At 37.0% G+C, this 27872-nt stretch overlaps 1 protein-coding gene across 2 annotated transcripts in view; it reads left to right on the top strand.

Moving 5' to 3' along the window:
* Positions 1–27872, top strand: part of MAN2A1 (mannosidase alpha class 2A member 1) — a 186160-nt gene that overhangs the window by 48897 nt on the left and 109391 nt on the right. For both annotated transcript variants that reach the window (XM_003788924.3, XM_023512720.1), the window contains 2 exons: positions 544–715; positions 18070–18197. In XM_003788924.3, coding sequence (XP_003788972.1) covers positions 544–715; positions 18070–18197 — 300 coding nt within the window. The remainder of the gene's footprint in view (positions 1–543; positions 716–18069; positions 18198–27872) is intronic.

Below are 27872 nucleotides of genomic sequence, written 5' to 3'. Positions count from 1 at the left end.
GCAGAATTCTATTTCTTAATATTCACATTAATGTTGTAATTATCTTATTCCCTGCTGCTTGCTTTTCGGTGTGTACCTGCACTTCCTTTATTTTTAGTGTAATTTATTTAATGGGTGGGGAATTTTAGGTGTGGCATGAGAGGGTAAAATCTGGATCCCATATTTTGAGAACGGTACTGCCAACTTGTCGATACTGTTTCAAAATTAAAAAAATTCTTACTGGAGATAACAATTGGATTTGATATTATAATGGTTAGGTATATATAACTGTGTTTTAGCCTAAGGTTATCTTTATTATTTTTCTCACTTCTAACTGAATTTGTGCAGTTTTCAGGGTATATTTATCATTTCCACGTTAGTGGGTTAAGTCCTGTATAAACTAAAATGGAATTTCATGAATTGAAAATACTTGTTAAAATTTTAAGTATGTCTTTATATGAATGAAACACCTAAGGGTTTCCAAAGGTGATGCAATGGAATGTGACTGAGTTGAAATCATCTGTATGAATCAGATCTTTGTGGTATATTTGTGTCTTGATTTAGGTTGGTTGAAGACTTTCAATGACTACTTTAGAGACAAGACTCAGTATATTTTTAATAACATGGTCGTAAAGCTGGCAGAAGACTCGAGGAGGAAGTTTATCTGGTCTGAAATCTCTTACCTTTCAAAGTGGTGGGATATTATAGATAATCAGAAGAAGGATGCTGTTAAAAGGTTTGTTTTAATTTTTTTAAACTTGGTAATACTGAGGATTAATTGTACAATGAAACAAATAATGAATTTTTAGAAGGTGAAAATTCTTATCTTTATATCTGAAACAAAATATTTCTTCACATTCCTTTTTTTATGATTGCGGTTTTCATCTCGGAGAAAGTGATTTGAAACTTCCTATGTAAATCCTTATGTTCCAACCTTGTCCTAGAAATGGAATTACTAGGTCAAAGGAGCTTAGCATCTTAAGGTTTTTTTTTTAAAGCATAGAATCAAAGTGACTCCTGGGAAGTTTGTTTCAGAGTATTTTTCAGTCTTCCATGTAGAAAGTACCAATTTTTCTGCCTGTTAGCTAACACTATAATTTTTGAAAATCTTGGCCAATTTGATAGATGAAAATTTTAATTTGCATTTTGCTTGGTAACAATATTGTGTATTTCCTCATATATATAAGCTAAGGTTTTTGTAACTTGCTTATTATACATTTTCTTACTGATTTATAGACACATTTTTATGTATATTGAAAACTCCTTTATTTTTCTCAAGTTTTTATTTTCTTCTTAATATCTTAGTGTGTGATATATATGTAGATTTTTAAAAAATTTTTATGTATTCAAATCTATTATTCTGATTTCTTTAGATAATTGCTTTTACTGTCATATTTAAAAAGGTCTTCTCCAATCTAGATGTCAGATAAATAGTCCTTTTTGCCTTAGTTTCATTTTTTGACCATTCCCACTTTTTGAAAGACTGTATCTGTTTTTGATCTAGTGCAGTGGGAAGTCCTCTGACCACCATGTATATCCTCTTCTCAGGAGTTAAGAATTACTTCATGGTTTTTTTTTCCATTTATTTAACATGACTTATTAGCACTTACTGTATTACTGTTCCATGTTGTAACTGATAATCCTTCCAACAATTATCTGAAGTAGGTACAGTTATGATCTCATTTTACAGATTAGGACCCTGACTCCTTCAGTGTCACTGGCGAGGTCATGGCAATGCTGGTATTCTATCTGGTACAGGCTGTCCAGCTCCAGGGCTGTGCCCTTTGTCCCCTGTGCTGTGATGCCTCCTTGAGATTTTAATTCTTTTCTATTGATTTAAAGTGTAAACTTTAATATATGTAAATATGCATTGATTTCTTAGCTTTTTAACCTATTTCATTGACTTTTTGTTTGACTGTGGCTTTATGGTATGCGTCATTAACTGACAGTTTAAATTTCCTCTCATCTTTCCTTTCTTTTTTTAAAAATGTTTTATTTTGAGTTATTATGGATATGTAATAGTTATATATATTTATGGAGTGCACATGATGTTTTATTATGAGTTTATAATATGTAATGATTAAAAAGTCTAATTGGGATATCCCTGATATCAAGCATTTATCATTTCTTTGTGTTAGGGGCGTTCTCATCCCATTCTTTTATCTATTTTGAAATATATAATGTATTATTAACAATTGAAAAGATTGTTTTAATGAGTGACCATTGAATTTTCCCCAAACCTGAGAATGAATTCATTAAATTCCTTCTATTCCGTCAAAAGCAAAACTCTTTGGTGATGAAAATTGACGTAAGCATTTAAAGGTAATTTGTGAAGAATTGATTTTCCCTAATTTTCACTGGAGGTGGTTTTTTTTTTCTTCTTTTTTTTCTTTTTTCCTGGATTGCAGGCTCAGAGTACTTAGAGGGCTGGTGAAGAAGCTACTTTAAGTGGAGACTGTAGGCTCTGGGAGTATTAGATCCACTGGGTCACTGCTTCATCCAGAGGGTCTAGCCGCTTCTGCTCTGGCCATGTGTTGCCATGGAAACCAGGTTATCAGGCTGTCCCTCCAATTACTAAGACAAGCTGGAATCCCAAAATGTTATATATAAAGTTCCTTAACTTTTTAAATTGAAATGTTAGCTAATTTAGATTAACGTATGTAGGCACATACATACGGACGAGCACACGCAGAGCCGAACAGAACACATCAGCGTTTCTTAATCTTTAGTTTAGATTGAGCTACCTAGTAGTTGGCAACCTTTTAAAATGTAATAGGTGTCTTGTAAAACCACGTAGAACTGCTGTTTGTTTTATAGGTAAAATTCTTTGATGAAGTTTTAATATTAAAAAATGTTTTTGGTCTGTTTAGATTTTAACATTGCTCCTTGTGTACAAATAATACCTCATATTTTCTAGGAAAATGGTAATTTTTTTAGAGATTTGGAAAATCTCTCGGATGGTGAGGTTTTAAGAATTTGTCCATCTATACTTATTTTTGCTTTTTCTGTTACTTCTCTTGGGAAGCCGATTTTTCTTCTTTATCTTGATTTACTTAATTTTGCTGTTTCTTTATCTTCTTAACCCCCCACCCCAAACTTATTTATATTTTACTGGTTTTTACTCTTGCCCATTCTGCTTTTGTCTTTTCTGAGTCCTTCTATCCACCTTCACCCAGTGCTACATGGGCCAGTCCATTTAATAAGCAGCGTGTCTCCATCTGGGTTTGCCTTTAAGCACTGCTCTAGCTAGCATTTACATTTCTATGTGCTATTTTTACCCAAAATATTCTATATCTGTACTAACTGTTTTCTCTCTGACTTGAGCATGTTAGTAAAATAATATTTTGTGTTATATTTTTCCTAGCTATATACTTCATTTAAAACAAGCTTTTATTATTTGTCTATCTATTTATTTTTTTGAGAGAGTCTGGCTTGTGTAGAGTTCTTTGGGATCTCCTGCCTTAGCCTCCCAACTACAGAGGAGTACGGGCATAGGCAATTACATGCAGCTAATTTTTCTTTTTTAGTAGAGACAGGGTCTCACTCTAGCTCTGGCTGGTCTCATGAGATCCTCCTACCTTAGCTTCGCAGAGTGCTAGGATTGTAGGCATGAGCCAACACACCTGGCCTAAGAAGGGCTTTAATGTCTTATGGTCAGGGTGTTTCGATTGTATACCTTTTATTCTTTTAGAATTGTTTGAGTTTTTCTTTGTGACTTACTGTGTGGTCCGTGTTGATAAACTTCCTCTGGTAGCTGAAAAGCTGTTTGTAGAATGCAGAGTTTGGTGGGTGTCTGCTAGATGAACTTCACTGGTACCTGAAGAGCTGTTTGTAAAATGCAGCATTTGGTGGGTATCTGTTGGTTCAACATTTTAGAATTCGTTTTTGTGCGGTCAGTTCTGGTGTCACGCCACAACCACATCCCAGAATTGTGCAGTGAAAACCACAGGGCTTATGGAAAAAGTGGGCATACTGTATACCACTTAAACACTTCATTAGTGACACACACACACAAATTGGAAGTGTAATAAAGATGCTAGTCCAGTATCACATGTGTTTAATTGGTTAAGAAATGCATAAGTAAATGTATCAGTTTACCTTAAAAAAGACCTAATGTTTGCTTGTGGAAATGGGTATTGAGAGGAATATAGATCATGAGTTTTTGTGAATTGGCAGCAAGGGGGTTATCTGAAATGCATTGGAAAGTTCAGCTGTGGTGGCTGGTATTGAGTGTGTGGGTCACTGCCTGCCTAGAGCTAGGAGACATCTGAGGGGTGCCTTGTGTATTCCTGCACAGCTCAGTTCATCTCAGTATGGTTTTTTCCTTTGCCTAGTATTTCTCAGGACTAAGTTGTGCATAAGCAATGCAAACTATGTTCCCTAATCCATCACTTGGAATGAATTCCTACTTTTAAAACAATCTTTTATAGCAGAACTGACTGTACTTATTATTTTGCTATTATTCCTCTGCCAGCTTTTTTTTTTTTTTTTAAATTTTGGAATGTTTTATTTTTTATTTTTTATTCTTGTCTGATCTTTGCTGCCTCATTAGCTCATTTGTTCATTCATTCATTCATTTAATGGACATTGAAATTATCTATGTTGGGGCAAGGATTGCAGGGTTTGGGCACTCCCTGGCTTTTCTTCATCATAAATTCTTTTTCTTTATCATAAATTTTAACTTTCATCATTGACAAATTACCATCTTTTCTCCTTTAAATGACTACTATTGCTGTCACTATCAATCTTTTGTTGTTTGTTTGTTTGTTTGAATTTGCCTGACCTGTGCTGCCCTCTTTACTTTAAGGACAGTGGATTTGGAGTTGTAGTTCTAAAGGGCTGGGCGCTAGGGCCAGGCTTCCTGGGAAGTCCCATCTACTGGGTTACTTTGGGCAATTTACATAACTTCTCTATGCCTCAGTTTCTTCAAGTGGGAGTAACATTGGAATGCTAATTTATTTTATTTAACATTGGAATGTTAATGTTATTTAGTTCTCAGTGAGGATTAAATTAATACAAATAACATGCTTGGCACAATACCTGGCACATTTTAAATCCTCAATAAATGTTAATAACTCTTATTTTAACTTTAATTTGTCACTTGTATGTTTCTCTTGGATGCCATATGTAAGTTTTAGTTCTGAAGTTATCTTGAGAATCTATACCATTTAATGGTAGATTTTAAGTATAAAATGTATGTGTTCTGTCTTAAAAAAATTTCCTTACATAATGCTTCATTGAAGATAACTTTTTTGTTGTGCACAGATGCTATTTGAATTTTTTTACTATATCCGTGAAAGTATAAATCTTCGCAAAGTTACATATCTAAGTATTTAAGTTTTCCGTCTATCAGTTTGAGTGGTTTTTAGCTTCCATGTTCTGTACTTACTAATTGATAACTACTTTTATTTTATTTGTTTTAGAATCCATTTATCTGGTTATTGAGTCTCTAGGGTCTCTTTTTCATATGCATTTTTATTTTAATTTCCTATATTTACAGCATTTTGGGAGGTTTTTCTCAAGAATTTCCGACCTGTGCACTCCTCCCTATTCAGTACTGTCTAATGAGTCCTTTCTTTTCTGACTTTGAATGCTTGTTTTAACTTTGGCTCTCTATTCTTTTTCTTATTGTCCATAGTCCAAATGTTTTCCACCTTTTTATTTATTCTTGAGCAAGAACAGCTATATCCACACCTGGAATTTGTCCCAAGTAACGAGTAACTTGCCTGGAATCCCTTTCCTTTCTAACCCCATACTTCACTTTCCTTGCTATAGGGATTAGTCATTGCCGAATGCCTGAAATCTCTTTCACCTGATTTCCTTTTGGGAGATGATCTGTCACACAGAGGAAACAGAGCCTCCCTCTTCCTGCCCTAGCCCAGACAGGTCAGCTGTGACCTCTTTCCCAGGGCTTTGAATCTTTAGACAGTGAAGCGGGAGTGGACAGATGGGAAGGAGAGAAGCAGCCCCTGAGGGAAGTTTGCAGGTCACCCCTCGCTGCACCTGCATTCGGGAGACTCTTCCCAGTCCCACAGTCCCTGCAGCATGAACTCTCACTTTCCTCCAGACCTTGGTCAAGCCCGGACTTTTAGCCTATCTTCAATTCTGTGTGCCCAAGACAGTCTCCCTACATGTTTTGATCCAAAGTCAGGTTGTGTTCCCTTGCAAGTGAGAAAGCTAGATGATCTATTCTGCCTCAGTTTCTCTGTTAAAGAACTACATCCTGGAAGGTCACATGAACACCGGGGATCCAGCAGCTGGGGCGGGTGCCCAGGTCATAAAAAGAGCTGGGCCCCTGCAGGGACCTGGGGAAGGAACGCCCCATCTGTAAAGTGCCTTGTTTCTCTGGTGAAGTCTGCTGAGCCTGGTGCTGGCTTTCTGCACTTCACTTTCTCTAACAGTGGCCTCTGAGCAGGTGGGAGCATCGTGTGTCTGAAGGTGCTGCTTGTCATAGGTCCAGTGCGTTTGGCAGCCTCCCACCATGAGGGTGAAAACTGTGATTGCTGTCTGTTCCAGGACTCAGCTCTCCTTCAGCCCTTGCCCTCTGGACTAGGGCCTGTTCCCAAAAGCTGTCAGATTCTTCTCTGTTTATGATGTGGACCCCGTTACAATTTTTCATGCTAGACAGTCGTGGGTCAGTACTTGGGTTGTTTCAGTGTCCCCTGTACGGTATCTGTCAGAAGTGCTGCCAGTCTGATGGCCTGAGCATAGTCCCCTTCCTGACTGTGTCTGGATACAAGTTCTCTCTCTCCTTTCTCTTCTGTTGGCTATTTGACTTAGTTTGAAACATAAAAAATTGCCAATACTTGGTCACATTTGATGTACAAAGATGTCAATTAAAATATTCTGGAATATAGGGCCGATCTTTTATGATAACATTTTGCTTAAAGAAAAAATTTGTTTCATAACCATGTTAGTGCAAATGTGGGTTGTTTTGTTTCTGGTCAAGGTTTGCTGAAGTTTTTTTCCTTCTGGTCAGAATCATTTTTGTTCATATGTACATTTATCTGTGGAACTAGGGTAATTTTTTTCCTCTATTTACTTGAACAAAGCATTTTTAATATTAATTGCCTAAATGCATTTTTTTTGAAAACTTAAAGTTTAGATTTGCTCTCATAATTTAAAATTCTGAGCTTGAACTAGGGGGGATCACTAATAGATTTTTTGTTTTTTTGACTGCTAGTATAATGATTATGCGATGGCTTGTATTCCCCTTTTTGAAAATGAACTCTGGATTAAATATTTGGACCTAAATTTGCAGGCTGGCTATTGCAGAGTAGAACCTGTTAATTCCAGCAGAGTTCCATGTGTGCTTTCCTTGTCCCTAAAGAATACCAACGGATGACGGGAACTTAACAGACGCATAACTCAGATGTTCTCTATAATCCACTCCAACAATGACTTGTTTGATTTCACCTTCCTCGCCAACCCCTTGGCAGTATTTAGCTCTATAAGATTTGAAAAATGAGAATCTAAAGAGACATCCAGGCAGATAACATCTAGCTTTTCTGTTTACTCATGACTTGAAATAATGTAATCTATTGCAGTCATGGTGCCGACTTGTGGCACATACTGTTGGAGTTAAATAATTTACTTACCATTAAATAATCAGCACATTGTCTTTTGTACTTGTTTTATTTTGAAAATGACTTGCGTGCTAATACTTGCATTCTTTTTGCTTTTTGGGCTTCATATTTGGATATTTTGGACTAAAGACAGTTAAGAACCACACAGTGTTTACAACACACAAAAATATGAACCCTTATTTAGAGTCGGGCAGAGGCAAACATTAACCTCAGCATTTCCTCTGCCTGGCACCCAGCATGTGGCATGTTCCTTGTTCCTCTCTGAGCTCTGAGACATCGGGACAGGTTCTTCATTGCACCTGCCATTGAGACCGGTGTTCAGTAGACAAACCCACTGAGTTGTGGGAATCCAAGAACCGTTTTTGTGTTCACCAAAGTCCTGACCAACTTCTCTTTGTGGATCTTTTGGTGTAAAATAAGGCTCCTGATGTGTCCTGGAGGAAGGTGTTATCAGTATAAATTTTGTGTCTGTCCTACATGGCTGGGTTTCATTGTTTTGCCAAAAATTCAAACCTTTTTTTCATCTACTCTATCACCTTCTTTTGTCTTTCTTCCTGTGTTTGTTTTGGAAAGATCTACCCTATTTTCTTACCTATTTCTATTTGCTTATTGAAATCAGAGAAGTATTTGATGTTACTTTCTTAAATAATAAGAATCCAAATTGAACTGATGTGCATTTAGGGTTTTCCTAGAAAAACATGTTGCTACATAGGCTAATTTCTCATACATTTTATACAGGTTAGATTTTATGTTATTTAATCAAAACCTTGTATAAAATTTACAGAGCAACAAGAAGTTACAGTGTGTCTTAGGAGGTTCAGAGTCACTTGCAGATTTGGCTTGAGTTTCGAGCCTAAAGATATTTAGCATTTCTCCAAAGGGATCAGTGCAGTGTACCAGTTTCTAAAATACCATCAGTTCTAATCACTGAAGCACAGTACACATTTATTTGGGAAAGCGTACGCTCTGTCTGCACCCTCTCAATCCCGGTCCCTCCGGGTGGGGCTGCTCTGCTGCTTCCGCTTCTCCTTCAGCCCCGGCTTCTGTTTGCACCAGGGCAGTCAGAGAAGCCCCGTCCCGGGTGCTCTTTCTCAGTTACTTTCTCGTTTCTCAGGGAGGATTTCTTTGCAGTGTTGACACGTTCTCCTTGAAATTCTTCCCTTTTGGCTTTTGTGACCCTGAGCACTTTCTCTGTAGGGGCTGTTCCTGCCGTGCTGAGCATTTCTTTTCAATCACTTCTCTGATTTCTTCCTTCTCACTTTTTATACGTTTCTGTTCTCCCCTGTGGGGTGACACCCCGTGGCTCTCCTCTCTCCATTTTGTGTGCCTGTCCACACTGTGGTTTTAACTCCCAGGCGTGCTGACTACTTCCAGATCTAATACGCCAACCCACACCACTTTCTTTGTCCTTGGTTAATGGTGATTGTAAAAGGTAACTCTGCGTGCTTACCGTGTGCCAGGTACATTCTGTGCGCGCGTGTGTCTATTCAGCAATCCTTTGGCAGGCTCTGCTCTTGAAGGCTCTTGAGTTAAGGTCCTTTTTCTCTTCTTTCTGCTGTTGAGGGATCCAGGGCAGAGGTGTTAAGGAATGTGGGTAAGGTCACCCAGCTAGTACATGTGGAGTTAAGACTAGAGCCAGCCTGGCCCCAGAGCCAGTGCTTTCAGCCTCTGTGAGGCTCGGCCTGTCCACTTGCCACCTCTGCCACATCCAGTCAGTCCCTGGGCCTTGTCAGTTCTGCCTCTTTAGTGTCTGTGACTCTGACCTTTCCTTTTTACCCCCATTGCTCTTGTTTTATGCCATTGTGAAAACCTCCTAATGGTCTTCCTGTTCCCTGTATCACTTCCTCCATCTCACCAGCGCTGTTGTTTCTGGCATGCCAGTGTGACCATGTTTGCTTTAAAATGCTTCAGTGACATTTCCGTGTAAAAAGAGACAGATCAACTCCTTTACCTGACGCACATTGTCCTTTTCTCTGATTCTTCCCAATGTGTCCACCCTTACCTCAGTTCCTGCCTCTTATCTGGTCTCGGGCACCCTTGGCCACATGGGTGTCCTTGGATCCGCTCTGCTTCATGCTGTTTAGGAATTTGCCCAGGTGTTCAGCTTGGATTTTTATTTTTTCCTTTTGTGCATTGGGCAGTTTCAGTCCTACTCACTTCAAAGACTCAGCTGAACTATTACCTCATCTCTGAAGCCTTCCCTTATTTATTTCTCCATTTACTCAACAAATACTCATTGTACTGTGCTCAGGGATATAGGGGGTGAGCAAGACTGACCTGGTCCCAGCCCTCAGGGAAGAGCAGAGAAGACACTTAAACACAGTATTACAATAAAGGGTTTCCTTTTATGGAGGCAAGAAGGAGGTCTAGAGGGTTTACATAAGCAAGGGATATTCAGGCTGGAACCTGAAGAATAACTAGATCTAGCCAGTCAGGAAGAGGGTGTTAGAAGGTGCAGAGGGAATCCCAGGTTCTGAGAAGAGACTGATCGTGGGGCGGGAATGAGCAAGAGCATGGCCTGTTCACACCCCTAAAGTTGATTAGATTGTATCAGTAGGGGAGGGGGTGGGGCAGGGTGTTCCTGCAGAGGCTCGTAATGTATGACCACGTGTGACCTCCAGATGAGAATTTCTCCCAGGGAGATACTGTCTGAAACCCACAACACCACAGGCTGGCAACAGTGCATAGCAGCTAGAATCCTCATATATTGCTGCTGGGAATGTAAGAGTGTGGGTGACTTTTAAAAAGCCTCCAAGAGTTTTCCAAAATTAAGCACCCACCATGTGACCTGGGAGCTTCACTCCTAGGAATTTACCTAAGAGAGATGAAAACCTGTCTACAACAGTTGTATAGTCACTTTCATAACAGACCTTGTCATAGGAACTTCAAACTGGAAACGGTGCAGGTGTCCGTCAGCATGATGAGGGATTGAAAATTTGTAGTCCATTCATATAACGGAATGAGTTTTTTTCTGGAAGAAAAAATAGTGCTTTACTGAAGTACACAGTAATGTGGATGAGTCTCACAAACCTATGAAGCCAAAGAAGCCAGATACAGAAGAGTAAGTGCCGTGCGATTCTGTAGACCAAACTGAACTGTTGTGATAGAAACCAGAACGTCAGACTTCGGGGATGACGCTGCCGTGAACTTGGGTGTATGAATATTCATTTGAGTCCATTCTTTCAATTCTTTTTTGTATATACCCAGAAATGGGGTTGCTGTAATTCTGTTTACTTTTTGAAGAATCCTTCATAAAGTCCCCACTGTTTTCCACATTGGCTGTACCATTTTACATTCCGATCAGCAGTGGATAATTTCTAATTTCTTCATATCCTTATCAACACTTACTTTTGTTGTGTCCCTCCCCCTGCACCCCCCCCTGCTGTTTTCAAATAAATAAATATCTTGGAGACTTTTAGTTTAAAATCTATCTTATGACTAGGAGTTAATTTATTTAAATATTCTCAATTTTATTTTTAGTCTCTTGCTAACACATAATGTATCTTTTATTTTTAGTATCTACAAGGTTTTATTTTGTTTTCTATACATACATACATGCAGTTATTTATTTATTCATTCATTCATTTATGATAAGCAGGCCTGCATCCAGTTCAAACCCAATATCCCTAGTGCACAGGGCTGGTGCTCTAACCACTTAGCTATGGGTGCCCAGCCTGTTTTCTATATTCTTAAATATTTTGACTTATTTCAAGTAGGCATGGATAAAAGTATATACACATCTTATGATTTAATAGTTATTGCTGGCAATGTGTAACAATACCTATTTGCACACTTCCTTGACGTCACAGTATGTTATACAACTTTCTGATCTTTTCAATCTGATAAGTGATGAAGAGTGACATCTCACTGAAGTTTTAACTTTCATTTTCTTACGAGCAAGATTAAATTTCTTTTCAATTTTAGAAGTCAGTTCTTTCTGAAATATCTGCTTCAAAGGATTGTCTTTTTCTTTTGCTTTATTTCTTATGGTTTTATACTAACTGGAACACTTAATGTTAAGCTATGAATGGATTGAACAGATGTGATTCCTGTTCTCCTGGTGCTTACAGTCTATTGGAAGAGAAAGACAGCAAATGTAGAAATAGTTCGATTTTGTTATCAGTGCGATGAAACAAAAGCTTTGGATTAAATGATAACAGTTTGGGTGGGATATGGTGGCCAGTAATGACTTCTAATGGGTCCATAGAGCCAGTGAGCAGATATTACAAGGGGAAGAATTATAAGGCAAATGGAAAACGTAGGCAGGTGAACTGAAGAAGGGAGTATGACTGGATAAGATGAGGAAGAAATGATGAGAGGTAAGTGATGTGCCCTCTGCTTCTCAAATACTAAATCTTTATAGGCAGGCATCAATAATATTAAAAAATATACAAGGACTTTCCCTAATTTCTTGTATGAGGAAGTTTAAAATAAATCTTATTTTTACTCTCGTGCTAGATAACTAACTCTCCATGAAAGGGATATGAATCAGAGAGTCTTATTAGTAGATTCTTTAGGGTATAAATCGATGCCTGGGCAGCCTCTATCCTTTTGAATTGTCCACTTAATTATTATTTTTTTAAATTTAGGAATGAAACCATGTATGTCATCTCGTATTATTTCATATTTCCCCAGATGTATGATTACAAATTCAACTCAGTTTTTCCACGTGAAATTAATTTGTGATTCTTTGAAGCTTGCTAAATGATGCATTGTTTGCTACTAAGTTGTCTGTAACAATTTCCCCATTAGGGAGAAAAGCTCCTTGAGTGTATCTTTTCTGTGTGACCGAATTCCAAATGTCTCATGGAAAAAGTGACACTTAGAGAAAAAGTGACACTTAGAGAAAATGATTTGCAGCTTCCTGTGTTTTGTAGTAAATTCATAAGTGTAAATTCTGTATCGCAGGCAATATGAGCAATGACAGTCATGCTCAGCTTAATTTTGATCAGATATTTTCAGAAGCTTTTTATACCAAATTCCCCATCATTGAAATAGAAACATGGAAGTACTTTAATGCCTTTTATCATTTGTAAGGAGTTAACTCATTACCGTGAACAACAAAACATGAGTATTATTAATTTTGAAAGTCAGTGCCTGGTTTTCTAATTTCTAATTTTTCTAGATAAATGTACTCCTTTGTTCCCTTTCTTTCCCTGTATCTTGCTACTTTTTCATCTAGCGCTCATGTTTATTAGTAAATATCACGAAGTGTATAGGTAAAAAACTGCTAGAAATCAGAAAGTCTTGATAGAAACTAAGCAATCGACCCTATCGTGTGGACTCATCTTTTGGACTTTGCATTCCCCTGCCTGTCAGAGACATAGTTCAACCGAAGCTTTTTGCTCATTCAGTGGAAGTGTTTGGAAGTGCCTGTGTTCATTCTAAGTAGGTTTTTCTGTTGATACAGGTATTAACTCTTAGGTAATTGAAAAAAAATTGTTAGTCTCGAGTGTATGGTTACAATCTGTTTTAATGTCTTACCACTAACCTTGTCCATTTTAAGTATGGTACTTTTTTGCAGGCTAACATAGCTTTTCTCTTATTTCTATAATTTTTTTAAAGTAAAGTATCTTCTGAAGTATTATTTCTGTAAGAATTTTGGTCTTGTTTGTAGTCCCCACTGAATGATGATGATTGTCATGATCCTTCTTGATAATTAAGTCAACCGTTTTACTTGTGTCTTTTGGACTATTTCTTTGTTTTTCTCTCATTCATCAGACAATTCTCATCACATATGTTCTAAAATACAGAGCAAATTTGTGTGCTTCTGAAGTTTCTGGGTTTTTGTTGTTGTTGAATGGCAAGTGTTTGGCCTCACACAGTAAATATTTATATCAAACCAAACTTTCCTGCCTGAAAGGATCTTCTGGTTTTTGATCTTTTTTTTAAATCCTTTTAGATGGTTTAAAGGGTGATACTGGAAGAAGGATGGGCAGTTTAAAAACAGGAGTATTCATTAACCTGAAAATCATGTTGTCTGTTTTTTCCATTGTCTGTTTTGTTTTGTCTGATTAGAGAAACTGGAATAAACAAAACCAAAACCTTTCTGGCCTGCTATTATGACATCATTTATTCCTGTTTTTTGACCTACTCATGCAATTTTTCATAAAAACCTATGTATTTTAAAATATGAGTCTCTTGCCTTTTATGACATAATATCTGGATTTTTTCTTATGAGCTTACTTTAAATCACTCTGATTGGAGTTTTTTTAAAAAAACAGTAATCTATTCTTTCTGCATTAATTTGATGGCTACTTTGTTTATTTTTAACTGATGCTGATATTTCTATTGTATTTATGGGGTGCCTGTGATATTTTGGTACATGCTATATTTTGGTACATGTTACATTTTGGTACATGTTATATTTTGTTACATGTAATTAATGATCAAGTCAGAATATTTGGTGTGTCCATCACCTCAACTATTTTATTATTTATGTGTTGGGAACATTTCTTCAAGTCCTCTTTGAAATATAGGACACATTTTTTTAAAATTAAGAAAACATTTTCATAAATGGAAAGCTTTCCATGCCTTTCCAAATGAATGGGTTAGTCTTTAAAGTAACCATATTCACACTACCCAACTATTGAATGACAGAACTTACTCCTTCTGACTGTGTTGTGATGGCGCCCATTAACCAGCCTCTCTTCCTCAGCGCCCACCCACCATTTACCTGCACACCCTTTCCAGCCTCTGGTATCTATCATTCTATTCTCTGCCTCCCTGAGAGCCTCTGTTTTAGCTCCCACATATGAGTGTCTTTTCTGTTCCTCTCTTATTTCACTTAACATAATGACCTCCAGTTCCATCCATGTTGCTGAAAATGGCAAGGTTGAATTATTTTTGTATGGCTGAATATTCCATTGTGTTCATACACCACATTTCTTTATCCATTCATCCCTTGATGACATTAAGGTTGATGCTATATCTCTGATGTTGTGAACAGTGCAGCAATAAAAAATTTCTTTTCCTTTGGATAAATACCTGGAATTAGAATTGCTGGATCATGTAGTAGTTACATTTTTAGTGTTTTGAGACATCTTCAATATTAATGGCTATTTGAATAATATAAATATTTAAACAAATCTATTTCTCAACTTCCTATTCTGGCCACCTGTGTGGTATCTATTTCTAAGTTACAGTTGTTGTAACTTTTTACTGGCTTTTACCAACTGGAAGGGCAGGTGGCCTCTCATAACTCTTTTCTAGAATGTTTCAGGCTAAATTCATAAGTTAATTCTTTTTGTCTTTAACTTTCCTTATCACCCGCATTTCTTCTCATCCTTCTGCTTGATCTTTGACTGTCCTTCTCAGTGTTTCCTTTAGATTTCACATCCTTCCCTTTTTATTGGCCCCTTTTCTTAAATGTATTCTTCTTTTTCAGTTAGCTCCTTTAGGATGTTCTACTGCTACAGAGAGGCCAGTCCCAATTTGTACTCATGACTGCAAAGTGACTTCCCTTCTCGGGGGACCTCCACTGCCTGTGTATTGTTATTACCACTCCTTTAAACACCTGGTATTAAAACCCTAAGTCATATTTGCATCAATTCTTTCTATCTCCAGTCATTTGCTAATACCACTGGCACTTTGTAATGAAACATCTTTTCTCTCTTCTGCCTCCTCCGTATTTTCTCCCACTCCCATATTCTCTAGATCATGTCACCTTAAACCTAAGATCATTAGAACTTGATCCTGACCCTTTGCTTTCTAGCTTTTTTTGCATATATCTGTGAGCTTTATCTAATACAAAAATTTAGTATAAATACCCACATTAATCTGATGGACTCCCTCATTCACTTGTTCATTCATCTAACAAACATTTTTGAGTGCCCATGTGTACCTAGCAAGCTTCTACATGCTGGACATGTAAGTCTGAATGAAACAGGCCCCACCTCCTGGACCTGCCCTCATGGAGCTTACGTTCTAATGGTGGGTAGGAGTGAGGAGGAGAGAGAAGAGGCATGGAAGTTTGGTTCTTGTTAAAAGCTGTGATGGTGTACAGCAGAACGATGGTTTAGCTTAGGTGCTATGAAGACTTTTTTTTTTTTTTTTTTTTTTTATGGCCAGGGCTGGGTTTGAGCCTGCCACCTCCAGCATATGGGACCGGAGCCCTACCCTTTTGAGCCACAGGCACTGCCCAAAAGTGTGCCAAACACCCCCACCCCATGACCATTCAGTGAGAGGATCATTTCTTTCTTTTTTTTTTTTTCTTTAAGAGACAGAGCCTTAAACTGTCGCCCTGGGTAGAGTACTGTGGCATCACAGCTCACAGCAATCTCCAGCTCTTGGACTTAGGTGATGCTCTTGCCTCAGCCTCCCGAGTAGCTGGGACTATAGACCCTCCCCCCCGACAACATCTGGCTATTTTTTTTGTTGCAGTTTCGAACTGGTTCGAACCCGCCACCCTCCGTATATGGGGCCAGCGCTCTACTCACTGAGCCACAGGCACCGCCCCTATGAAGACTTTTCTGAACTGAGACATGAAGGTAGTTGAGACCAACCAGGTTGGGACAGATAGGAGATAGGAGAATAGATAAGAAAGTGCTGAAAACATTTTAATAAATGGAAAGCTTTCCATGCCTCTCCAAAACGAATAGGTTAGTCTTTAAAGTAACCAGTGTGTCTAGATAAGAGCTCCTACGTGTAGTATGGTATACAGCATATAAGGCCTGGTAGGAAAGGGGAGAATTATTCACAAACGAGTTGGGAAAATTAGCTGCTGTGTATAATATGTGTGACTGATGGACTATTCTTTGAAGACCATTCATGCCTGTGGAATAGGAATCATGTAGCGAAATGTAACGGATGACGGAAGAAAAATGCTACCATTGGAGTATTTCTTTAAATTTATTTTTTAGTTTTCTTAATCTGGCTTTCATGTTCTCTACTCAAAATCAACTAAGAATTTATTTTCCAAAAGTGCATATCTGAAATTTTCCAAAGGATCTGTTTATTTGAATATTAAGATAGTGAAGTTAAATGTCCTTATTTGGTGGTCAGTGATTGAACCCTAAACCATCCTAACATCCCAGTCTACCAGGTATAAGGTATAAAGGGCAGGACTGGTCCGTTGCCTTTAGAATTTGGCTAAAACGGGCAATCAGCAGAAAGGTAAGAAAAACAAACTAACTAGGGAAGGCCCATTGCCAGTAAGGGTTGGGCACAGGAGTCTTGAATTTAGTTGTGTTAACTACAGAGATGCAATTTTTAGAAACGTCCAGATTCTTTATTAGAGGGTCTTTATTTGGGCCTTTGAAATTTGTGGTTTAACTGGACATTTTGAATTTCTTTAGATAGTCTATGAGTCATCCTATTTTCTTGTGAAATTATATTAGTTGGTGATCCTTACGGTAACATAAATTTAGTTCAGTTCTTTCACATTTTGCAGGAAATCTTTTATTCTATTATATTTTTTAGAAATTGAGTTCATTATCTATTCTGTGATTGGTCATACACTTGTGCACATGTGTGAATAAGTCAGATGTGTGTTAATGTTATGGCTTCTGTTATGTACTTTGGAGGAAAATCTTTATTCACCCTTTGTGCCTCTGATCTGCTTCACCTGAACTTGGCTTAGTCATTGGCTTTTAGCTGAGGCCATTTTTTGAAGCTGCTTTGCTTTTTTCTAAAATTTTACCTCATTGTTCAGACTGTCTTGTACCTTGAGAAGTTTGTGGCTCATAAGATATATGCTTATCTTCATAACTTTAATGCTTCCTCAGGCATTTCTTCAAATATTTTAATATTTTATGATTTTTTTTTTCTTCTCAGGGAAAGATGTCTTCGTAAAACAATTCAATTATTAGGGCTGGGGAATCTTGTCACCAGGTGTAATGTTGCATTACAGCAAAGAGTACCCGATAGACAATGATAAAATTAGAGCTTTTCATTCAATACTGTAAAATAAACTGTATAGTTGACATTTTACCTAAGTCTGGGGCAAAGTGCTTTATAATGTTTTTTGTATTCTCAGAGTCATGTGATATTTACTAGCTTTACCTTTATTATTACTATTTTGTGGAGTAGTTTGCATGATTCACTTACAGCATTATCAGGACTAAAGTAAATATTAATTTTCTGATAAAGGTATATTGAAACAAGTATTGTGCTTAAGATGACAGCCAGACAATGAATACTTCTCAAGCATATACTGAGTAAAACACTTCGCCAGGTGCTCTGCAAGATTCAGAAATAAGTCTGTGTAGCACCTGATACTGAGAATCTTTGAAACTGTGAGGCAGATTATACCCTGTGAAAAGGAACCTCCAGAATGATCTGGTGGCTTTGCCCAGGGGAGGAGAGAGGTTACTCAAGGTACTTCTCTAAGAGTGCTTTATCACGGGCCTCAAATTAAAATTCATTCACTGGTATGGAAAATACTGTTTTAAAACTAGTATAAATACTGGTTATAGTTAAGGGCTATAATTAAGTGTTTGTTTAGTTTTTTTATTTGAACTTTTCTTGTATTTGTTAATGTAAACTCTTATAATTTTCTCCTCAGTTTAATAGAAAATGGTCAGTTTGAGATTGTGACAGGCGGCTGGGTCATGCCCGATGAAGCTACTTCCCATTATTTTGCCTTAATTGATCAACTAATTGAAGGGCATCAGTGGCTGGAAAATAATCTAGGTATGTATTTTTCTCTTTCATTTGGGATATTCTGGGCAATTAATTTCAGGGAATGTGAAGTGAGGCTCTATTTTATTTTTTCAAATAACTATTATAATTTTCTTAATACTGATTGTTGCTAAATAATTTATCCCTTGATAATTTGCGATGTTTCTTAGAACATAAGATTAGTTACACACATACACTACAGTCACTATTAGGGTCATCTGCCTTGTTTCATGTGTTATTTTCTCTGTTAATTTGGTCTATTTTTATTAATTTTAGAATTTTTTTGTTTGAGATATTAATGATACATTAGTTAAAACACTTGGTTGTAAGAAATGAAAACCTAAATTATTAGCCTTAAGCAAAAAAAGAAAATGTAATTATGTCACTGAGAATTTCATAGATTTGTAGCCCAGATAAGGCTGGATTCAGGGTACTCAAATTAACGTTTTCTGAGTACTGTTGCTTCTATCTTCCCTCTGGCTTTCTTCACATGGTGGGTAAGATGGTCCCAGGCAGCTGAGATACTCGTGTTGACACTTGGGCAACCAGGACAAGAAGTTTTCCTTACTACTTTATCTGACTGGCCCAGCTTTGATCAGGTGCTTATTTTTGATGTAGTTATTGTGTTCAGAGATGTAGGGACTGGAATCACCAAGGCCTAGTCATTTTGGTGGGCATGGTTTTGTGTGAGTGGAAATTATGGAGGGCAGGGTCGGCTGTGCATATAAACCATGTGAGTGGACCCGTGAAATGGGTTCAGTCCAAGACAAGAATTTTGTTGCCATGAGAAATGGTAAAAAGTATGCTAGACTGGTAAAATCCAGTGTCCACTATGTCTCATAAAATCTTGGGACTAAGTGACGTTTTGTGATGTCTACTTTTTGTATTTCACAGCATGTTGTGTAATTCTTTTCAAATATTTCATATCTCACTGTAATTTTATAGTTCTGTTTATGGTAAGTATACATTTTTTAATTGAAATTATTTTTAGATTTTTATTAAGAAAAGCCTTTTAAGAATAAAATCCCTCTGGCTCCCATTAATTTACTTTTTATTTTGAAATAATTTCTAATTCAAAGAAAAGTTGTAAGAATACTGCAAAGAACTTTTCACCCAGATTCATGAGTTTATTAACATTTTGATACATTTGCTTTATTTTTTTCCTCTTTTCATATTTTTGTGATTATTGTACAGATTATTATTATTGGGACTGGCTGACAATAAACTGCAAATATCATGGCTGTGTAGAGAAGAGTTAACATAGCAGGTCTGAACCTGTTGTCCTTACGAAGGTCTTGCATGCAGGGTTGGCATCTTGGGATGTGGATTTCCTCAATGATAAGAGTAGCTTACTGTTTGTCAATCTTTTGTGCAAAAAGTGTAGTTTCCTTTTATCCTTTCCTTCTGGGAGTCTGGAATCTTAGCTTGTACTAAGCAAAGGGTGCCCACCTAATCAGCCCCCCAGTAGAAACCTTGGGCACTGGGTCTGTAATGAGTGTCTCTGGCCAACAGCATGTCATGTGTATCGTCACAACTTGGTGCTGGAGGAATGAAAGGCACCCCGTGTGACTCCACAGGGAGAGGCCTCCTAGAAGCTTGCTCCTACTTTCACTTGGGCTGGGTCTCTCTGCCTTTTCCCTTTGCTGGCTTTGCTTTTTATCCTTTGCCTGTAACAAGCCATAGCTGTGAGTATGAAAATGTTCTGAGACTTGTAAGTCATTTTAACAAATCAAACCTGGAGGTGGTCGTGGTGGCCTTCTCTATAGTGCCTCTTCTTAAACACTTAACTGTATCCTAAGCCAAAAATAGTTACTTTATTGACCTCAGTTGTGGGTGCTTTTTCTTTATATTTAGCTTTCATTGAAGCATAATTTACGTGCAGTGCAATATATTAATCCAAGGTGCAGTGTTCAGTGAGCTTTGACAATTGTATCTGCCTTTTGAAACCACATTTTTTTCACCCTGGAAAGGTCTCTCATTCTCTCATTTCCCCGCTGCAGCCAGCTGGTCTCTGATACCTCAGAGCGGTTTTGATTTGCATTTGTCTGATGATTAAAGACGATGAGCGTTTTCATGTGTGTGTTGGCCATTTGTCATTTTCAGAGAAGTTTCTTTTCAAGTCTCTTGCCCACTTAAAAATGACTTGTCCGCTCTTCTCTTGTTGATTCATTTGAGTTATTTGTAAATTCTAATTATCAGGCTTTTGTTAGATTTATAACATGCAAAAATCTTCTCCCATTCTGAAGGCTGTCTGTTTACTTTGGTTATGGTACCTTTAGCTCTGCAGAAGCGTTAGCTTGATCAAATCCCATTTATGAAATCCTGAGAAAAGAAATAGCAGGAGATGTTAACAAATGCAAGAATATACCATGCTTGTGTCTAGGAAGAATAAACATCATGAAAATGATCATACTACCCAAAACAAACTACAGATGTCATACTTAGAAGAACTTGAAAAAAAGAGTACTTCATTTCATGTGGAACCAGAAAAAAACCCAAACAGCGATATAATTGTTAGAGATAAAAACAAATCTGGAGGCATCACATTACCAGACTTCAGGTTATACTACAAGTCTATAGTGATCCAAACAGCATAGTACTGGCACAAAAATGGAGACAGTGATCTGTGGAATAGAATGGAGAATCTAGAGATGAATCCAGCCACGTATAGTCATTTGATCTTTGATAAACCTAACACAAGCATGCCCTGGGCAAAGAATCCTTATTTAATAAATGGTGCTGGGAGAACAGTTTGCCACATGAAGAAGACTGAAACTGGACCTGCACCTCTCACCACTGACAAAAATTGATCATCTCTGGGTAAAAGATTTAAGTTTAAGACATGAAACAATGAGAAATTCTAGAAGAGAATATGGGAAAAATGCTTGAAAATATTGGCCTGGGAAAAGATTTTTTGAGCAAGATCCCCCTGGCAATTGCAGGAACACCACATTTGTGCTTTTATGGTGACAAATGTTTCTGTCATTCTACTGGAGTAGATTTTTCTAGGTTACGTGGTAACTCTATTTTTGGCATTTTGAGGAAGCCTCAAGTTGTCTTGCAAATGGTTGCACCATTTTACCTTTCCGCTAGCAATGTACCAGAATTTAACTTTCCCCACATCTTCGCCAACTTGTCTGTCTTTTTTACTGTAGTCATGCTAGTGTGTGAGAAATGGTGTCTTTTGATTGTCATGTTCCTAAAGACTGTGATGTTAAAAATCTTTCTGTATGTATATTGGCTGCTCATGTATCTTTTTATGAGAAATATCTGTTCTAATAATCTAATAATCTTTTCCTTGTTTTTTTATTGTCCCTTGCCAGGTAATGATTTGCAATATTTTTTCCATCTTGTGTGTTGTTTTTTCCTTTACTTGAAGGTATATTTCGATGCATAAAAGTTTTCATTTGGATTAAGTCCAGTTTGGTTTTCATTTGTGTGTGTGTGTGTGCTTTTGATGCCATAGTAAGAAATCATTGCCTAACCTAAGGCCATGAAGATTTACTCCTTCATGGTTTGTTTTGGACCTTCCAGTTTATTCTGCTGACTTAAATGTCTCTTGTTATGCCACTATCAGACTGTCTTGACTGCTGTAGACTTGTAGTAAGTTTTCAAATTGGAAAATGTGATTTCTCCAACTTTACTCTTTGCTTAAGCTTGTTTTGATGGTTCAGGGTATCTTGATTTTTTTTTTTTTTTAATATAAGCTGAGATTTGGATAGTGGTTGTGTTGAATCTGTAAGTCAATCTAGGGGAATATTTCCATCTTTCCATTGTCAGGTCTTCTGATACATTTACAAGGATAGATCTTCTTTAATTTCTTTCCATATTGTTTTATAACTTTTAGTGTAAAAGTCTTGTACTTTTTAATTGAATTTGTTTCTGGGCATTTTATTTGTTTTTCTGGGGTTGTAAATGAGATTGTTTTCTTAATTTCACTTTGGAATTTTTATTTCTAGTATATGGAAGTTCCTACTTCCTATCACCAGCATAAAGTTTTTGAGATTCATCCTTGCTGTACATGTTAGTGATCCCTTCCTTTTTATTACTATGAAGTATCTCATTGTTCAGGTTCTTACTGATGAACATTTAAGTTGCTTACATTTTTTTGGAATCATGCTGCAATAAACATTTGTGCACAAGCCTTTTTGTGGGCAAATGTTTTTATTCTCTTGGTAAATAGTAGGAGTAAAATTACTGGGCTGTAGGACAAATGTATGTTAAGTTTATGTGAACTTAGAAAGAATTTTCCAAAGTGGTTGTCTTATTTTGAACTCCACTAGTAATGAGTTGGAATCATGGTTATTTTGGTGTTGTCAGTCTTTTTCTTATAACCAGTTTGGTAGTCATATAGTGATATTTTATTTCATTGTTTTTATTTGCCTTTCTATAATGACTAACGATATCAAGTAGTTTGTCTTTTGCTTATTGGCCAGTGGTATATCCTATTTTGAAGTTTCTAAATCTTTGCCCATTCTTTTCAGTTGAGTTGTCTTTCATTTTTGAGTTGTAATTCTTTGGTGTGTTCTGAATACAAACTCTTTGTCACACATGTTTTAGGAATATTCTATCTGTTTCTGGTTATTCATTTCTGTTTAGTGGTATCTTTCTCAATTTTCTTAACCATTTTATACTAACATATAAGAAAAATTTTGATGTGCGTGTGTGTATATGTGGTATAAGTGTATAAATGTAAGTAGCAAATTTACTGTTTTTTTCATATAATTTCTTACTAGTTATAAGAATGTAATAGTATCTGCAAACGTGAAAATTGTCTTATCTTTTTATTTATTTACTTCTTTGAGACAGTAGTCTCACTCTGTTGCTCAGGCTAGAGCTACAGTGCCATGGTGGCAGCCTAGCTCACAGCAACCTCAAATTCCTGGGTTCAAGGGATCCTCCTGCCTCAGCCTCCTGACTGGTTCTGACTAGGTACTTGCCACAATGCCTGGCTATTTTTTTCAGTTTTTAGTAGAGTTTTTAATTGTTCTTGCTCAGGCTGGTCTTGAACACCTGAGCTCAAGGGATCTTCCTGCTTGGCTTCCCTGGGTGTTAGGATTACAGGCATGAGCCACAATGCCCAGCCTCTTTTTAGCACTTAATGGTCTTTAGTGAGGGTTGTCCGTTCTTTTCTTCTCTATTGTACATTGGAAAAATAAAAGTTGTCATGGGCCACACATTAAATACACAAACACTAAGGAAAGCTGATTAGAAAAAAACAGAAGAAAACCCCCCAAAAAGCATATTCACAGAATGGGCGTGCAGCCCACAGGTTGGACATCCTTATGCCATATATCTGTTTGATATTTTATTGCATAGATCAAATCTGCTAGAGTAATAACATATGGTAATGGTCATATATGGTCTTTCTTGTTCCTGATTTTTAGTAGAAATTGTTTAGTTGTTCTATACTGAGTATTTTATTATCTAGGAGCTTGTGATAGGTGTTATTTATAGTGTTTGGAAAATTCTTTTTCTTTCTATTATTTTTAAATAGCAATAAATATTGAATATTACTGGATCTCTTTCCGAATCTATTAATACTATATGGTTTTTCTTATTTGCTCTATGGATATGATGGCGGTTTGGTCAATTAAAAAGTCATTGACTTCCTGGGGTAAATCCTTTTTGGTTTTCCTGCTATTTGAATTCTCTTTGTTTAGTATTTTTGTTGATGACTTTTATATCCATTTTCATAGGTGAGATTGGTTTTCTTTTTTAGTGTACTATGTTTATATATATTTTTATTGGTCTAAAATGAATTGGATGACATTGCATCCTTCTTTGTATTCCATGACAGTTTATAGACATTTGAAAGAATTTACTATTAAAATCCTAATCCTACAGTGTCTTTTATTAGAGCTAATTTTTTTTGATAATGCAAAAAATTTCACCACAATTATATAATTTAATTGACATCTAAAATATACCATTTTATTATAAACCTAACCTTCTTATCAACATTTTAATTATTTAGAATATAAAATAAAAACTATATATGATTCTTTGTTTTTAAACAGTATTTTATTCCACAAATAATATACATTCAATGTACGAAAATAGGAAAAAATTTACCTTTAAAAGATAAATAATGTGCCCTAATCATATATGCCCTCATGTTAACCTGAAATTAAAAGAAAACCCTAAGGTAAGTGACAATGACAAAAAAATAAATAGTAGTAGAAAGTAAGCAAAAATCCTATATCTAATTTTTAGATATAACTGTATCATAATACATAACATTATAATATTCTAGATTTTTCCATATGTATATTTAAACAGAATAATTCCACAAAAATGGGACTGTATTTATAAAAAACCTTTTTATTAGAGGAATATGGTAAAGTGTTTAAAACGATCTTCTCTGCACCTTTTATATCTGTCTTTTCTCCAGTTTTCTCTATGGCATCTTTATTAGTGTGCTGTATTATTTTTGAAAGATCAACTTCTTTTTATTTTTAAGGCAATGTAAATGTTTTGTGTTTTCATACTGCCTTATCTGTGTCTTTTCTCCCCTTCTGTTCTTGTCTGTGTCTTTCTCCTGAAGGCTCTGGTAAGGAGGACGCACCCATGTGCACACATGTGGACGCTCTGGCTCAGACTGAGGGTGCCTGGGACGTCCCTCCTGCTCATGCGGTGTAGCCAGGCAGGCACAGGGATAGAAGGGAGTTGGCGCTCACTTTTGCACCAGGCAGAGGGTCAGCCTGAGAGTGTGTGTTCCTGCTGCCTCCAGCTGCCCTGGAGAAGAGTAGAGCAGTGCTGACCTTTGACGGGCTTAGGCGGTGTCCTCGGGACTCTGAGCATCAGCCCTGAGAGCCACCTTTTGCTCCTTCACTCTCTCTTCCATCTTGTTCAGGGAACACACTAGTGACACTTACAATGCCATACAACTTCAGTTTTAGGCCTCAGATGTCAATAAATGAAATTTCTACAAATTAAGTTTAAAGATCTAAACTTAGACCTATATTGGCTTTTATTAGTGATTGATGAACAGGGCAGCGTCTCTTCTAAGGAACAGAAAGGCTGACGAGAGCAGGGGAGGTAGGCTTTGCAGGCAGAAAGGGACCAGAAAAGAAACAGGAACAAAAACTAGATTGGTTGTTTAAACTTACTTTACTATCGGATTAAAACAGAAGAGACTGGGCCCCTTTGCTTGCTGAAAACTGAAACGTACTCAGGTTCAGTTTGGTTACGTGGCACCAAACGTAGCGTGAATGACTGTGTTCTGTTTGGTCTGGTGTGCAGGTCAGTCAAGATGAAGGCCTCCCATGATTTAATTTAACACAGGCTTCTGCTACTTAGTCACTAACGTCTTGAGCATCACAGTAAACCTCACTATACATTCCATAAAGAGAAAAGCCAGGTTCAGGGGATTTTTCTTTAGCTCAGTTACTTTGCACCTTTTGAAAGAGAACAAACACTGTATGAAATTTTTTACTGAATGTACTTGGCTGCATCTTGTACATTAGAGTAGTGTTCTTGGTTTTGTTTTCTAAATTGAGAACAGCTGTTAATTTGGAGATTTCATTTTTACATTTGGTTAAAGAATGCTTTTTTAATTATTTAATCTTTGGCTATTCGTTTTTGTTTTTGTGGACTTTATAAAAATTTAACTATGATAACTTTGAGGTTTTTAAGGTAGTCTTTTGACTAAAATATCCATATTACTGGGCGGGGCTTGTGGCTCAAAGGAGTAGAGTGCCGGCCCCATATACCAGAGGTGGCAGGTTCAAACCCAGCCCCAGCCAAAAACTAAAAAAAAAAAAAAAAAAAAAATCCCTATTACAAGGGTGTTTCCTGAGTCCTCTTAAATAATAATAGTTAATATATTTAGAATAATCAGTTTAATTAGCTATTATTTGTATTACCCATGTTCTAATTTTTTTTTTTTTTTGCAATTTGTGGCTGGGGCTGGGTTTGAAACTGCCACCTCTAGCATATGGGGCCAGCACCCTAGTCCTTTGAGCCACAGGCGCTGCCCCATGTTCTAATTTTTAAACCTACAAGGTTTGCTAAAAATTAGTATATTCATTCTTTTAAATGATTGTTTTCTTATTTTTTTTAAGTTTTTATGTTTATGTATTTTGATAATCTTATTCTGACATGAAAGCACACAATCTTTTCCTGATTTTGTTGACAAATGTTTATTGGCAAATTTTTATTTTTCTTATATTGCATTTTTCCCTAAATTTACCTCTTCCTTTTTAAAAAATATTGTTTTCCTCATGCTAAGGAAAACCCTAGGAAGATACTGCATTTCTTTCTAAATCTCTCCATAGTTCTTGCCTCCTTTTATATTAAACCTTAAAAAATGATAATTTACATCCTGTTTTTTATTTTATTTTTTTGAGACAGAGTCTTATTCTCTTGCCCTGGGTAGAGTATACTGGTTCCATCGTTACTCACTGCAACTTCAAACTACTGAGATCAAGTGATCCTCCTGCCTCAGTCACCTGAGTAGCTGGGACTACAGGCTTGTGCCACAACCCCAGGCTACTTGGTGTCTTGCTCTTGCTCAGGCTGGCCTCAAACTCCTGAGCTCAAGTGGTCCTCCCACTTTGGCCTCCCAAAGTGCTGGGATTACAGGTGTCAGCCACCACACCTGGCTGGATCCTCTCTTTTCTACGTTATTACCTCTCAAGGAGTCTTTATTCCATTGCATCTGAGTAGGTTGGTATTCCTGTGTGTGGATCAAATGATTTTGATGTGGAAAAGATTGCCAGCGGCACTGTAATTGTTAACTTGGATGGATACTTAACTCTTTGATATCGTTGTAGATGTTGATTTTTATCTTGTTCGTGAGCTTATTCTGCCTTTGTTATTGGGGCAGTACTCCTTTATTTTATAACTTAATTTTGATGTAATTTCAAACATATAAAAAGTTGTGTGATAGGGCTTAGGAAGGAAGAACTGTCATGTGTCCTGTACGCAGATTCATAGGCATGTTTTCCTGAACCGTTTAAGTTGGAGGGAGGTACCTTGTCCCTTTATCTCTAAATACTAATTGCATATTTCCTAAGAAGCAAGGACATTTTTATATACACTCAGAATATAGTTATCAAATTATGAAGATTAATAGTGACACAACAATCTGGTTCATAGGATATATTTAAATTTTGTTGGTTGTCTTAATAACACGTTTTGTAAAAGCTGCTTATTCCCTTCCCAGTTCAGGATCCACTCTGAGGTCATGCATTGCAGCTTAGTTGTCATGTCTCTTTTGTCTCCTGTAATGTGGAACAGTTCTTCAGCCTTTCCTTGGCTTTCTTGCCCCTTATATGTTTAAAGAGTACAGGCCGATTTTGTAGGAAGCCTCTCAGTGCGAACTTGTCTGTTTGCTCATGATTAGATTTAGGATATTTGATGTCCCTCCTATCTGTCTGCCTGTCTGGGTGCAGCGTCTCATCTCTGCAGTGGTGTCCCCTGTCCTCAGCGCATGATATCAGGAGGCGCGCATGTCCCTTTGCCCCAGTACTGCTAACGCTAGCCTCAATGAGTTGGTGAAGGTGTGTCTGCTAAGCTTCTTCACTGTCCTGTTATTTTTTTTACCCCTTTCTAACTAACGATTTGAGAAAGATGTGATGAGACTAGGTAACTATCTTATTCTTCAGCAAACTTTTGTTGCTTTAGTTTTAGCATCATTGATAAATTCCACTGTCCTTTTATGATTGTTAGTTGGCATTATGC

This window comes from Otolemur garnettii, unplaced genomic scaffold (genome assembly GCF_000181295.1).
Source record: "Otolemur garnettii isolate 467f Iridium unplaced genomic scaffold, OtoGar3 scaffold00030, whole genome shotgun sequence".
NCBI classification, from domain to species: Eukaryota; Metazoa; Chordata; class Mammalia; order Primates; family Galagidae; genus Otolemur; species Otolemur garnettii.
This window is presented reverse-complemented; position numbering and strand designations above follow the sequence as displayed.